Genomic DNA, 16,175 nt, shown 5'->3' with positions numbered 1-16,175 from the left:
AAATTAAACACATAGGCTCACACAGGCACACTTTGGATGGGTCCTATCATGTTGCTAGGTCATACACAGATGAAAGAAGATTGTAAATATACCTGTTACAAATTATTAACTTGACCAAGGGAGCCATGAGTTAAAATCAGATCATTGGATCTATCAACAAGTTAACCATGGCTATTTGCAATCAAGCAATAATAGGTTTTGAAAACTTACACATAAGCTAAAACACATACTCCTGCAACAAGGTTAGCTGGATAGTTGGATGTAGGATTTATTTAATTTTAAATTAAATAATTAATTTCAAAATAAATAATTAATTAAAAAATATTTTCGAAAATTTTATAAAATTTAAAAAAAAAATGAAATTTAAAAAAAAATTAAATTTAAAATTAAACCTACAATTTTGAAAAATTAGGTTTCAACCAACCTAAATATCATTTCAAAATTTGCTAACTACTTTTAAAAAATTAAATGTTATTTTATAAATAAAAATTAAATAAAAAATTAAAAAAGATAAATGTATATCTTTTTCAGATTTTAAATGTAATTTAAATAAATAAAATAACAAAATTTAAAAGTTAGCAAAATATCTTACATCTATTTAAAATTACATGATTATAATTATCTTATTTTAAATTTAAATAAGGTCGAATTATTTAAAAAAAGAATTAATTTAAAATATTTAAAATCTGACCTTAAATTTAAAAATAAGATAAGATATAGTCAAATTTAAAAATAAGATAGATTATTAAGCAAAAAAGATAGATACTAACTATTTTTAAATTCAAATTACACTAATATCATGAATTAAATTTAAAAATATTAAATTAATTCATTATGATAATTAGAGTTGAATTAGGAATAGTAATAGTATAAATACAGAACTACACAAAAAATCGGAAGTTAATTCCATGAAAAAGCATGAAAAAACGAAGAAAAACAAAAAAAGTGCAAGTTGTACGGACGGGATGCAGTGCATACCCGTCCGCGCGCGTATGCAAGGTGCTAGGCCGAGTTTGCTCGGCGGAATCATGTCGTGCATGATTTTCGCGCGCGCAGGTGGGTTTCAGCACAACCCCGATTTTTTTCGAATCTTCAAAAAATCTTAACTAATTCAAATAAAATCGAAATTGAGTTCTGTGAAAAAGTAACTTGCTTAATGTTTTCCATACTATCCAATAAAAATAATTCTAGAAACAGATATTCAATTATTTTTCATGAAAATTCACAAACACCAATCAATCATCAAATAACACTCAATACAACATGATACCATCCAAAAACAAAACAAACAATCGTTTTAAAGTCCAAATTTCTTGCAAGTAAATCAATTACCATGGCTCTGAGGCCAGTTGTTAGAAATTATTTTACCAGGATCTTAGATCTACTCACAAGTATGTTTATTAACACCCTAAATATGTACTTTCTAAAACGATGAAATAAACACGTATAAAGTTTAAGAAACCTTACATTGGGTGCAGCGGAATTAAATGACTCCTTCCGTTCAGATCTCTAACCCTTGTATCCTTTCTGTAGCAGAGTATTATCAAGATCTGAACCTGGATCTCTTTCTCTGAATCTTTGATGCTGAAACTCCTTTGCTGATGATCTTCCTTCACGATCTTCCTCACTATGATTGAGGTATTGCTTGTTGTGTGTGGGCACTACTCTAATCACTAAGGTAATTTCAAAATATGAAGGAAGAAGAGAGAGAGAGAGGGTGGCGACCAAGGTAGAGAGAGAAAGGGTCAGTTTTTCTGATTCAGAAGTGTAATTTTTCTAAAGTCTTCACTACCTATTTATAGCATTCCACTAGGGTTAGGTTTGAATTATTTGGCATTAAAATAATGAAAATATCAATTTAACATGCCTACAAAAGTGGCCGGCCATGGCTTATTGGGTTTGGGCCTTGCTTTTTGCAATTTTGCAATTTTAACACTTTTGTATCTGATTTTCTCAAAAGGCCACTTTTCTAATTCAACCATTTAAATGCCAATTCTAACTATTTAATAACTATAAATAATTATTAAATAATATTGTCATTTATCATATTTATTAATTGAACCATACAAAGTATCATCATTAACAAATATGCCCCTAACAACTCTTTCTTTACAATTTCGCCCTTACTTAGTGAAAATTTCACAAATAGACATAGTCTAATTGAGCATTATAATTGATTAATCAAAACCAATTACATGAGTCTTACAAACAATATTATCTCAACTAGTGCGGGGACCATGGGTCTATATAACTGAGCTTCCAATAAGTAGATTAAGAATTTAGCACTAAAATTCACTAACTTATTAATTCTTCGTTGAATCCACGCATAGAACTTAGAATTACACTCTTAGTATATAGAATGCTCTATATGTTCCACCATATAGACGCATCATTAGTTATCCATTGTTATAATCCTAAAGTGATAAATGATCCTCTATATGAATGATCTACACTGTAAAAGGATTAGATTACCGTTACACCCTATTATGTATTTTATCCTTAAAACACTTGATCCCGTATAAATGATATTTCAGCTTATGTGAAATGAGTACTCCACCATTTATGTTCGTTTGGTCAAGCTCGAAGGAGATCATCCTTTGCTTACTATTCGCCAGATAGAAGCTATAGATTCCATGTTTATGCTAGCGCTCCCACTCAATTGCACTACCGTGTTCCCAAAATGTACGTATCACCCTGACCTAAAAGTAGGCTTAACTAACAAATCAAAGAACACGAATAGCCTTTCAAGATTGAGCCTAATCATAAGAGGATTAAGAACATTTGATCTAGGATCAACTTGGCGATATTGACTTGAATAGATTTTACGGTAAGTTTAATTAAATCTAAGTCAAAGTTCAATATCGGTCCCTTCCAATGCATACTCCATGCATCCAACCTGAGCTTTACTTTAACCAATGTTCTGGAAAGAACATAGCATTTCTCCAAATGCAAGTAAACTCTTGTTGTATATTATCATATCAGTAAAACCCTGTGTCTGATAAATCTAGGAAACTTTATTCACATAGTCATGTGTACTTTCCAATGTGATGACAACACAATAAACAGGATCAAGTATGTGAAAAGGGTTTAAGATGAATTTATAAATCAAATGGACAAGCAATTGATAAAGTGAACCAAAACATACACAAATGAATGAAAAATACATTTGTTTCTTTATTGATGTTGAATAAAATAGATTACATTGAAATGGAATTTTATTTTGGGCATAAAAACTAACAGAGACACGGTACCCCATCATCGAAAAATTAGTTTTTTGCCTCCTAATGGCCTCAAGAAAATTAAGGTCGTATTTTCAAGCGCACCCAATCAAGGTGTTGACCAATCACCCACTCCGGCAAGTCCTGCAAAAGCCAGAGGCATCCGGAAGGCTCCTCAAATGGGCAATGGAGTTAAGTCAATTCGACTTACACTACATACCCCGCATCTCCATAAAGGGACAAGCATTGGCGGACTTCATCACTGAATGTAATGAAGCCGAGGCAACCGCGAACGCACCGGTACCATCGGTCCCCACATGGAGAGTATTCGTGGACGGAGCCTCCAACGAAAACAGATCTGGAGCGGGGGTTGCGATGATATCCCTGACCGGACTTCGACTCCAGGCAGCCCTACGGTTCGACTTCTCAGCTTCGAACAACGATGCTGAGTATGAAGCCTTGATAGCAGGACTGAGATTAGCAAAGGCCGTGGGGGCCAAAAGAGTAAAGTCTACAGCGACTCCCAACTGGTCGTAAACCAGATATCGAGAGAGTATCAAACACGCGGCGAACGAATGGCTGCATATGTAACAATAGTCCAGGAACTGCTCCACGAGTTCACGGACTACAAAGTAGAAAGAATCCCCCGGGAAAAGAACGCTCACGCAGACTACCTGGCTAAGTTAGCTTCAGACAATGAAATTGAAGGATTGGGGGTAGTACCCGTGGAACGCTTGGCAGAGCCAAGCATCAAAATAAAAGAGGCCATAGTAACAGTTAGGCAAGAACCCAACTGGATGGTCCCCATCATAGAATACATAACAAAAGGTGAGTCGCCCCAAGAAAGGGCACTGTCTAGAAAGATCCAGTATCAGGCTCATCGTTATGTAATGATGGATAAAATTCTCTACCGAAGAGGACTCAGCATGCCTTATTTAAGGTGTGTATCGGACCCTAAAGCTAGGCAAATTATGCTAGAGGTCCATGAAGGGTTCTGTGGAGATCATACAGGAGGACCGAGTCTCTCAAAGAAAATATTGAGACAAGGATACTTCTGGCCAACAATGAAAAAAGATTGCATAGACTACGTCCAAAAATGTGATTCGTGCCAAAGGTTCGCGAACATACCGAGAGCTCCTCCCAATGAGATTACCCTGATGACTACCCCTGGCCATTCGCGGTCTGGGGGATAGATCTTATTAGGTCCCTGCCAACTGGAAAGGGAGGAGTAAAGTATGCAATAGTAGCAGTAGACTACTTCACCAAGTGGACGGAGGCTGAGCCCATGAAGACTATAACTGCTAAAAAAGCACTAGACTTTGTTATCAAAAACATAGTGTGTCGATATGGCTTGCCTCACAAAATAGTCTCTGACAATGGAAAGCAATTTGATTGCGAAGAGTTCACTGACTTCTGCAACCAACACGGAGTCGTAAAAAGCTTCTCCGCGGTGGCAAGGCCGCAAACAAAAGGACAAGCAGAAGCAGTCAACAAAATTCTAAAGGTCACCCTAAAGAAAAGCTGATGGCCTGCAAAAACAACTGGCCCGAAGAGTTGCCAAGTGTATTATGGGCCTACCGGACGACCCCCAGAACCACGACTGGCCACTCGCCTTTCTCAATGGCGTACGGTTGTGAAGCGATGGTCCCGGTAGAAACGTTGTTCCCGTCCCACAGGAGAACGACTTCCGATCCAGCTACCAACCAAGCTTTATTACAAGAAGCGTTGGATCAAGTTGAAGAACTCCGGGACGAGTCACAAATACGAATGGCAGCTTATCAAAAGAAGGTGACCAAATATTTTAACTCCAAAGTTAAAAACAGAAAATTCACTATTGGGGATATGGTCTTAAGAAGAGTCTTCCCGGCCACCCAAGAACCCGGAGTGGGGGTACTTGGGCCAAACTGGGAAGGGCCATATGAAATTGAGGACGAAATTGGTTCAGGAACTTATAAGCTAAAAATGATGGATGGAACCATTGTGCCAAGGGCCTGGAACGTTGATCACCTCTGAAAATATTACCAATAGTCCAAATATGTAACTTAGGCTTTGTTTAAAGGGTTTGTACCGTCTAAGTGTATGCAACCTCTGTATTTTAAATAAAACTGAGTGCCTTAAAAACTAAGTTTTCATGCCACTCAGGGGGGTACTAAGGCATACCACACGGACAGACAAAAAACAGGCCAAAAGTAAAACATCCTGACCCAAAGGGCAGGTCCAGAAAGAAAAAATATATGTGCGTCAAAAGAAGATCATATATATATATATAAAATCCTGGCCTTAAGGGCAGGTCAAAAAAAATATATACAAAGGGCCCGGGGACAGGCCTTACTCATTGTCTCCCCTTAGAAAATAAAACAGCTATTAAATAAAGATTGTCTTAAATAAAAGCAAAATAGCTGTAAATCAAAAAAAAGATAAGAAAAATCTTGGTTGAAATGGGCTGGATTCAGAACGGCCTAATCAATGCGAGGAGGAAGGCGAGGACCAATGCGCGCCTCAAGCATGGCGTCAAGCTTCTTCTTCTTCTCCCGGAATTTGGCAATCATCTCCGCAGGTTTTGGGTAGAAGTCAAGCTTGATACTCTGGCCATTTGTTGACCAGGCCATGTAGACGCCGTCATCAAAGCGCTTGATGCAACGGCTGTAGGACATAGGGGAAAGGAGCTCATCTTTCTTAGCCTTCTTCAAGGCTTGGTCTTTAAAGTCCTTGAGCTCCTTCAACTCCACAGCCAAGTTAGCCCTGGACTCCAAGTCCGCCTGGTGCAATTCCTCTAAGGACCTCACCTTGGCGGCCATCTCGTCTAAGGCCTCCTTGGCCTCCCGAAGCTCGCGTTTGGCCTTGGCAGTAGCCTCGCCCTCTGCCCTCAACGCTTCCCGGTGCTTCGCCTCCAGCCTATCCCTCCGAAGGACCTCCTCTCGGATCATCGCCTCCGCTTGGGCTTCCCTTTGCTTAGCCTCTTCTTCGAACTTGGCCTTAGCAAGAGCCTCCTGTCGCGTAGCCTCCTCTTGGAATGCCTGCCTTTCAGCAGACAGGTCCTGCATGATCTTCACGACTTCTTCTATGCCCCCAAATTCGGACAAGACGAAGCCGTGGTTAATTATGGTTTTGGAAAGGCGGCCGGCCTCTGCAGTAATCTGGAAAAGGAAGCAAGAGTGAGTGAAGGCCTTAAATAAAATAATGAGAAAAGAAGTAAATCAACAAAGTACTTACCGCGGCCAAGGCGTGGCTGAGATCCTGAACTTGGAAGACGGAGTTCAAGGATGCACAAGCAGCGTACCGCTTAGGCGCGCACTGAGTCAGCTAGGAGACGTACTCATCGGTCATCTCAGCGGCAAAAGGAGCCAAGGTGGGCCCGAGGAAACGTTTGAACCAGTCCGTCATGGGGTCCAGGTTTAGATCCCACGGATTCTGGTAGTTCTCCTCGTTGAGGAAATTTCGCACCTCCTCTCGCAAAACCCTCCTCAAGGCCTCCACCTCGGCATGCCCCCGGGAGTACTCGTCAAGGGCATAATTGTACTTGGCTATCCGAAGCTCTTGCCTCGCCTCATCTCCGGGGACCGGAGTCATCACAATGCCGTGAGGCACTGTAAACTCCTCCGCCTCGGGAGGGATCCCGGAATCATGGCTCGGGGCCGGAGTGTCCACCCTCCGCGGCCGTTTGGAGGACTCCTCTGCTACCATCTTGCCTTTGCGCTTGTGCACGAGAGCAACCTCTTGCTCTTCTTCACTTTCTTCAACTTCCCTAGGAAGAGCTCATTGCTCTTCTTGACCTTCTTTAGCTTCCTCAAGAAGTACCTCCTCCTCATCCACTAAGTTAATAGTGTTTGGAGGGGCACTGGAAGAAGCCTTCACGGGGGTGACCATCTAGGAAGAAGCAGGAGGAAGGGAAGCATCAGGACTGTGGGCTCCAGCAAGGGTGGCCAAGATCGCCTCCATGGGATTAGCTGCTGCAACAAAAGAAAAGAGTTAAGTGTTAGAATATCTGTGAAAGCAGTGAACACTTAAAAAAGTAATCAAGCTAGTCCTACCCTGACTCTCTAATTCGGCCGTAGCAAAGTCCTGAATCTTAATGCTGGCTGCATCGTCCCCGAGATAGCTGTCCGAGGGACGGAACCAGCTAGAAGAAAGATAGGCCGAAGGATCTAAGGGAACAGGCACCGGAGGTCCCGAACCCATCCAGGATTGGCCTAAATAATCACCTAAGTTGGAGAAGTAATACTCCTTTGCATGATCCCCCCACCGAGTAGAGGGCATCCTAAACCTAAGGAGACGTTCATCAGACCCTACGGGCCTAAGGCTAGCGTACTCACGAACAGGAGGGACGTAATGAATTGTTAAAGGAGACTTACCAGAACCGGAAGTGCTGGCATCAGGAGCCCCCGTATTCGGCACCTGGACAGTAGGCCTTGGTCTGGGGGCCCTCCTCTCTACCGGGCTTCCGATACGAAGGGGCCTCCCGGCAGCCGCCTGGGTCCTCCTCTCAACCGGGCTCCCAACGCGAAGAGGCCTCCCAGCAGCCGCCTGGGCCTTAGTATAAGCCTTCTCCTGGGCCTTCCGGTAGAGGTACTCTCGGTACTTCTCTTCCGCCGTAGCAATGATCTCCTCCCGGAAGGTCTTCTCTGCGGCCGGAACCCTTACGTTCGGGCAGATAACCTTGGAAAGGTTGGAGTCCTCCACCGACTGGTGCCTGAAGATCAGCTTGGCCTTCCGGCAATTCTCCGTCGTGACCAACCCCCCGACGTCAAGGTCCTTCTTGTCATATGTGGCGAAGGTCTTGGCCCGTTGGAGGAAGAGCTGAGTAGGCGCAGACCGCTCATAAGGAGGGATCCTAACCCACTCCGTGAGAAGCTCCGGGTGTTCCACAGCCAGGAACCCGGAGGAGAAGAAGAAGCGGTGACGGTACTCCTTGACGTATTTTTGCTAGTTAAAGGGGACCGGACCCTCATTAAAAGGGTGGGCCCGGAAGCCATAAAAGTCGTCGTTAAGTTTGTCCCCCTTCTTAGGGACAGAAACGAGTTCATAAAAGTACAATATCTCTGCCGGACTGGGCCAGCCCCGGGCAAAGTAGAAAATAAATAAGCCTGAAAGCAGGCGGTAAGCTTGTGGAATAAGTTGGTATGGCGCAAGGCCGACAAATACAAGGAAATTAATGAAATAATCCTGAAGGGAAAGCATAGCCTCGGTCATCAAATGCGTCTGGCTCCAAGCTCCGAAGCCTCCTTAGTTGTGATTGGGCGTCTCCGCGTCGCGGGGCAGCCGGTGGTACGTCCTGGACATCGCAGGCTTGATGCCGGCCACCACCACAATGTGCTCCACCTGATGAGGGCAAGTTAAGGTAGAGTGAAGCTCGGCCGCTTCCCACCCCGTGGCACGAGGCTTATACCCCTCCTGGGCGACGGGACCCATCATCACCTCTTCCAGGGTGGCCAGGCGTTTTCCTCCCTTCTTGGAAGATTTGGAACCAGATGTAGACATTTTGGTTCTGAAAAAGATTTAAAATTCCAGCAGTCAGGCCCCATACCAAACCCTGTCAAAAAAGGGAATGGGGGTCCCCTAACCGCTGGAAAGAGGCCCCCTCCGGACGGTTGTCAACAAGAAAGCCTTAGAAGGTTTTCATGGACAAAAGTCAGGTGCAAGAATCTTACAGATAGTGACATTACACATGAGCAAAGAAAAGAAAAGAAAACGAAAGGGTAAAAGTCGAGAAAGACAAAGTCTTCTCTGTAACCTCGAAGGTCATCACGTAAAAGAACAGATGGGCCTTTGAAAAAATACAATGTGCAAAATAAGAGTGATTCAAACACCAGAAAAGAGAAATCTAAACGTGTTACACAGAAGCTCAAGGCGAAAAATTCCCAGAAACTTTGAACATTAAACCCAGAAAAAACAGATGAACAGTAAAGCATGCCATGAACACAAACGGTAAAGTAAGGGATGCGAGAAACTTACATAAAGTGTTAGAACTGGGGGTTGTTGTTGATCGACGGTGAAGTGTTGACTGACAATAATGAAGGAAGGTTAGTAAGAAACCTTTGGTGTTTGAAGGTTTTCTAGTTTGAGGGATTTTTTCTCTCTGAATTCGAAGCAATTTGGTGAAAGGCTGAAAGTAACCAAATGAAGGAAGAATGGTGGCTTTTATAGGTGAAAGTGCATGTGGAACAGGCACGATCACCTACCAATCAAGGCACACGATTCAAATTCCCAAGATCCAACGGCCAGATTGGTTTGTCATCAAGGCGGTGGAAACGCTTGAGTGTCCGTCTGACACCCATTAATGCGCCGTATCAATTAATGGACGTGAAACGAATCGACGCCTGCAAAAAGTGAATCGCTGCAGTAATGGCGATCATTAATTACACCTTCACGCGCCCGAGGCACGTGCCAGGAAACTGAGGAGCCAACCGGAGGCATCTGAACAAGCCTTGTTCATTTTTCAATTAAACAAGGCTTGGGGGGTAAATGTTGCCCCTGATTTTGCCTAATATACGTGGACCAACCAGACAGGGACACGTGGACACGAAGGTCTTAAACATTCAAATTAATGGCTAAGTCCCTATAAAGAAAGGCGTTATCCGGGAGTTACCTCCCGGTGAAGGCATACAAAGTCCTCTATGCTCTCGGAGGCCTAAGTGATATCAAAGCACCTCTGGGAGATGTCAGGCTTCCTCTGAGCAGTCATCTCGCATTTAATGCCGCATGGGAGGAAGCGTGTTGGAACTGCCACACGCAATAAAGTCTGACGACACAACCCCCGATCTGCACCTACAAGGCTATGATCACTTAAGTCTAATGACGGCTACACTGTGAAGAATCACATCAGTCAAAAGGCACTAAGGACAATCCACATAAAATCCCTACTGCACCTAGGGATTTGACCATGCATTACCCATGGTATATTCATTGGGAATACCCAACTTTATTGATAGTTACAAAAATACATGTACTATAATTCAGGGAATCACCCCATAAAAACACTATAAATACCCCCTCAAAGCTCATTAATGGGGGTTGGGAATTTTGGGTTGCATAAGTGCAAGAAGAGTAAATACTCACCAAGAACATTCTCTGTATTAAATACTCATAAATATACAGACTCGTGGACTAAGGCTCATTAACGCCCCAACCACGTAAAAATCCTTCTCTTAATTTCTTACAGTTCTTTAATCTTTTATTATTTTATTGGTTGTCGAAAACCTCGGTCAACAACGCCCAAACTCACTTCGTCCAAACTGTCATGTGGCAACCGCAAAGTCACTGCCACACTGTGACGCGTCAGTAGAAAATTTTACTCTCCCCACTCGCGTGTGAGTCTCACTCTCCTATCCTATTCACATGTGATCTCACTTTCTCCTTTTACACTTGATTATCTCTCCATTGTATTTTTGTAATAAAAAAACTTTATAAATATTATTTTTGTAATTAGTAAAAATATAAATATTTATTTTTCCTTAGGATGGTATAAATATTTATTTTAAATAATTTTAACCTAAAATAGAAAAAACCCCTTTTTTTAAGAAATTTTTACATGAAAAATCCATTTTACACAATTTATTACAAATTTACTCACACACGCTTATGACTACATTTTTACTTACAAAGTTGATTTTATTACACAAATACCACTTAGTCATCATTCCATCCATCATCAATCAAATCATACTCTTTTCCCTCTCTTTTTTCATTTTCTATCAATCAATCCATCATTTCACTCTTTTTTTTTTCTTTTCTTTTTATTTTAAATTTTATTTCAGTTTTTAATTTTTTATTTATAATTTTATTTCAGTTTTTAATTTTTTATTTTTAATTTTATTTTCAGTTTTTAATTTTTAATTTTTTTTCCATAACAATTCTTCTTTTCTTTTTCTTTTTAATTTTTAATTGTAAAGCTAGTTTCTTATATATTGTTGCTTAGGTCTAGGATTGACTTCTATCAATCAATCCATCATTTCACTCTCTTTTTTTCTTCTTTTCTTTTTATTTTTAATTTTATTGCAGTTTTTAATTTTTAATTTTTAATTTTTAATTTTATTTCAGTTTTTAATTTTAAATTTTTTTACATAACAATTCTTCTTTTCTTTTTATTTTTAATTTTTAATTGTAATGCTAGTTTCTTATATATTCTTACGAAGAAACCGACCTTGATAACATATGGAGCGACTGTGTAGAGAATAAAGCCAGAAAGAGTATAGAAATCATTGTGCTTCTTATGTATGTTTGCTCAACAAATAATGCAGAGATTTCATTGTCAACGTTTCTGGGAAAAAAGCTAATGTTGGTGCTGATGTTCGAACCGAGGTTTGTTTTCGGTTTCTTTTTGGTTTTCTCCCATATTTGAAATTTTACACCTTCTATATGTATTTGAAAAGAAAACGATCTAATTCATGCTTATAGTAGTATTGACGTGAGTAGAGTTATAAAATTAATATTAGAAAAGTATTAGGACAAACATGATTAAGATTTATGAGTAAAGGTGGCAAAGCTAATAGATTAGATTAACCTGGTCAGTCCCATTTTTATATCATCAATGGGTAACAATGAGATTTATCATGGATGTTGATGTTCAAAGAGTTTTTCCTGTATTTTAGTTTGTATACAGTTGTTTTGTAGTTTTATTATAGTTTTGCTACTTGCATATGTTATTTCACTATAAAATTAATATGCAACTATTTGCACAAAACTTACTATGTATAACTACTATTTCTTAGTCCCCATCAAATTAAATTCTTGCATAATATATAAACTATCATAAAACGATAATGCAACTATAAGGCAACTATTTGCACTTGCATACAGTTGTTTTGTAGTTTTATTATAGTTTTGCTACTTGCATATGTTATTTCACTATAAAATTAATATGCAACTATTTGCACAAAACTTACTATGTATAACTACTATTTCTTAGTCCCCATCAAATTAAAATCTTGCATAATATATAAACTATCATAAAACGATAATGCAACTATAAGGCAACTATTTGCACTTGCATACAGTTGTTTTGTAGTTTTGTTATAGTTTTGCTACTTGCATATGTTATTTCACTATAAAATTAATATGCAACTATTTGCACAAAACTTACTATGTATAACTACTATTTCTTAGTCCCCATCAAATTAAATTCTTGCATAATATATAAACTATCATAAAACGATAATGCAACTATAAGGCAACCAAAACAAAAAATAAATCAAAATGCAAGTGTATATAACGTAGATGTATTATTCATGAGGTTTTTTTTTTAATTTTTCACATCATACATTGTTTTGGATTTAGTGGGAGCTCCAGATCTGTTTGTTACAGATCTACATTTCATGAATATAGATTTCGATATTAGGGGGACTTATTTGGATCGAATAAAATAGAAAACAAATGTGTAATTTCAGTTTCTTCACAGTTTTTCTGATTTTTTTTTTTCGTCATTTTCAGTTTAGATCATTGCAGATATTTTTTTCCAGTTGATTTTGCCAGAATTAATAGTTGTATTTTTCTCGTTTTGGTTTCATTTTGGTTGTTTTGCGGTTTTGAAACGAGCGCGTATTTTCATCTTCATGGTTCGCTCTGTACAGCTGAAGGCTTAGTGCATGTGGTATTTTTGTAAATATTTGTATGTGGACTGTATAAATGTTTAATGGGCCGGCCCAAAGTATTTTTGTAATTTTTTTTCCTTTTTGGTATTTTTTTGTTTTTTTCCCTTTTTTTAATATGCACTGCTAACTGTGGTTGTTGACTAGTTTTAAATATTGCAAAGAATCCAATTAAAATCATAGCTAGTAGAGCCTAATCAAACTTTCGTACTCGAATGGTATAAAGTCATATAACCAACATAACCTTTCGGCAGTGTAATTGAAATTCCCAACTTAACAATGTCATCTGAAAATTGATCTATTTCAGGAGTTAAATGCTTCTGAAATAATTTACAAGGAAAAAAAAGATAACATTAGATAAGCTTCTTTTTCTCGAAAAAGGTCTTCAAGTGCCACAATTGCAAACCAGCCACCGACAAGCAAACAAAAAGCGAGAGAAAACCCAACCAAGCCATCCTTGAGTTTGTTGTTTTGTTGAGCTCTTGCATTTCTTCTTCCCTGAAACAAAAATAACCACAATTGAAGATGAAATGTAACGAAATTATACATGTTGCTTACTCCCGAATAAACAAAAGAAATAAAACGAAAAGCTAAAAACCTAACAAGAACACAATCTCTTACCTTTCACGGAGATAAAACATTTCCTCGTGAATGGAAGTGACGGTATCATACAATTTCTTGAGCTCTAATTCCATTACCTGGCATACAAAAGCATAGAAAGGCATGAGTTCCTTGAGAAGAAACTAAAGAATAGGCAATATATATTCATACCAAAAATCCACGCTTCAACAACAATTTTATAAGAGCAAATCGTGTGAAAGAAAAAAGAAAGAAGTTAGCTACAAGACATCTTGTACTACACAAGCTCTCCTGAAATTTTGCCTTCAGAGCTATAATAAAACGATAAACACAAGCATCATAATGGAAGAACAAATACATAATTTTGCACAAGCAAAAAGGCCATTGTAGTTTTTAGCAGTCTTTCCTTGTCAGTAAAGTTCAAGAAGAGATTTACCCAAAATAAATAAGCAAACAAGTGCAAGAAGAGATAGGATTACATCAATTGCTTTCCGATATAACACTGTTCTTAGCTCAAGCAAAACAGATAAGACTTTTGCAGCAACTTCACCAATCAAGACTATCAAGTGCCAACTACTAAAGTTAAAAGTTGGACAACATTACCACTACTGGTTATCTCCATATTGAATGGTGGATAACATTAATAACAAACAAATAATCATTAATTGAAGTAGTAATGGGATAACTTGAACAAATTAATAAGCTAAGTACATACTTAACCCAGAGGTATCAAAATTTCGAATCTCAGTAACCCAATATTTGGAAAAGAACCCAAGTGCCAATCTTTCTTTTATTCTAAAATTCATAAACCCAAGTGCCAGCAAGTAAATTTGATAAAATGTAAGCCCCTAAACAAATTTATATAACTTCAGCTCCGTAAATTCCCACCACCAAAAGAATAAACAAAAATACACAAATCGTGAATAGCCATTTTCAATTAGCGCAGAGTACAAAAATAAAAATCATAAAAGTTAAATTATTAAATGCATCAATCAAATTTACTCATTCCAAAAGATAAAATAAAAATGAGAAAAAACCTTACATCAACAGAGCCTTTCTTAGCCACATTGGACCAATCTTTAGCAGCAACGCCAGTCTTCCAATCAAAGTCAACGCTGAAGGTAATTTGAGGGTTGTGATCGGGGGCAAAAAAGCACGCCATGTAATCTCCAGCCTCCGCCGCAACAAACGCGAACTGCCCTGTCGTAACGTGCTCCGCATGATGATAGCTATTCCCATATTGCGAAGTAACCTATACAAATGCAATACAAAATTAAATACAATCATGCAAAACCAAGGACGACCCAGTTCTCAAAATCGAAATGAAATCAAGGGTCCGAATAAAAAAAAAAAAAAAAAGGACAGACCCGAACGGTGATCTTGTGTGTATCTGGTAAAGGATGGCCCTCGCTAGGGTTTACGACGCTGTACTTGCCGACGGTCATGGAATTGCTCTTTATATCTTCGGCGATGCATTTGGTATGACCCGATTGGAGCTCGAATTGGAGAGCCTCGGATGTAGACAATAAAATCCCTAGTATTAGAAGGAGGGAAAGGAGACTTGATTGAGTCATTTCTGTTGAAGCGGAGAAAAAGGGTGAGACTCAAGTCGTACCCAGAAAAGGGGTTCGAGTTTGCTCGTTGTTCTCGGAGACAAATCTGAGAGAAGAACGATAGAGATTCACGTTCTGGGCCGTATCCAATTAAAACCCAACTTCGCCATCTAATTGCGCCGATATAAAAGTTTAATTCGCCACGTGGTTGTATCTTATTTGATTAGACACGTAATGCTTTTTCCCATTTTTCTTCTTTCTTTTTCAAGCCAATAATATTTATTCTTATTTATTTCTAATTTCTATTCTAGCACATTAGACCATCTCCAATAGTAACATTATTTAAGAATGTTAAAAATTTATACATTATTTAAAAATATAAAATTTTATTGGAGTTTTTTTATTTTTACACTTCAAGACAGTTTTTTTTTTTTTGTATTTTTACGGAATTCTATATCGAAATTCCTATTGCAACTAGCGATGCAACCTAAATTGCAACAAAAAATCGTATATAAACTCTTACTGCAACTAGCGCTGCAATCACTCAAGAAACCCAAACCCTTAATTTGAAAAAAAAAAAAAAAGTTTAAAAAATAATATATGTGGTAATTCCCCTATTTTATTTTCTTTTTCTTCCACATTATTTTTTGTACTCTTACTCCTAAAAACACTTCAATGTATAGCACTATTTAAAAATATTATAATTATGATCTCACACACTATTATTTAATATATCCTAATTTTTAGCTATAATAACTTTTTATCTTCAATTTTTTATTAAACAAATGAATTAGCATCACTGCTAGGGGTGTACGTCGGTCGGTTTGGTCGGGTTATAGCATATTTTTATTAACCCAATATAAATATCGGGTTGTAAATATTTAATCGTAACCCGCTCAATGAAAATTTCGAAAAAGTTCAATCCGCCTAATGATTTTGTCGGTTTGGTCAGGTTAACCCATCCAAACCGTTCTTTTTTTTTTTTTATAATTGTTATTGTTAGTTTCTAAAATTCAAGTAATTAAATTTAAAAAAATAAAAATATATTATTTATATTTCAAGCTAAAAAATGTTATAGTTTAAATTAATTTTAAGAACTTTCATATAAGAAAAATATAATTGAGTATATATAAAATAATTAAAAAAAAAAAAGTGATAATATGGTATAAATTTTAAACTTTAACTTCAATATCCAAATACACTAAAACTTATTAACTATAAAATCTAAGTTTTAAGTTAAA

At 38.1% G+C, this 16,175-nt stretch overlaps 1 protein-coding gene across 1 annotated transcript; it reads right to left on the bottom strand.

The window, feature by feature from the left end:
* Positions 1 to 12,989: 12,989 nt before the first annotated feature.
* Positions 12,990 to 15,165, bottom strand: LOC115700639 (transmembrane emp24 domain-containing protein p24delta9). Its single transcript, XM_030628251.2, has 4 exons — positions 14,749 to 15,165; positions 14,424 to 14,633; positions 13,424 to 13,500; positions 12,990 to 13,300 (listed from the first exon to the last, which is right to left on the bottom strand). The coding sequence occupies exons 1-4, from the start codon at positions 14,953 to 14,955 to the stop codon at positions 13,156 to 13,158; spliced, it is 639 nt and encodes a 212-aa protein (XP_030484111.1). The 5' UTR covers positions 14,956 to 15,165; the 3' UTR covers positions 12,990 to 13,155.
* Positions 15,166 to 16,175: the final 1,010 nt, after the last annotated feature.

This window comes from Cannabis sativa, chromosome 8 (assembly GCF_029168945.1).
Source record: "Cannabis sativa cultivar Pink pepper isolate KNU-18-1 chromosome 8, ASM2916894v1, whole genome shotgun sequence".
Taxonomy (NCBI): Eukaryota; Viridiplantae; Streptophyta; class Magnoliopsida; order Rosales; family Cannabaceae; genus Cannabis; species Cannabis sativa.
This window is presented reverse-complemented; position numbering and strand designations above follow the sequence as displayed.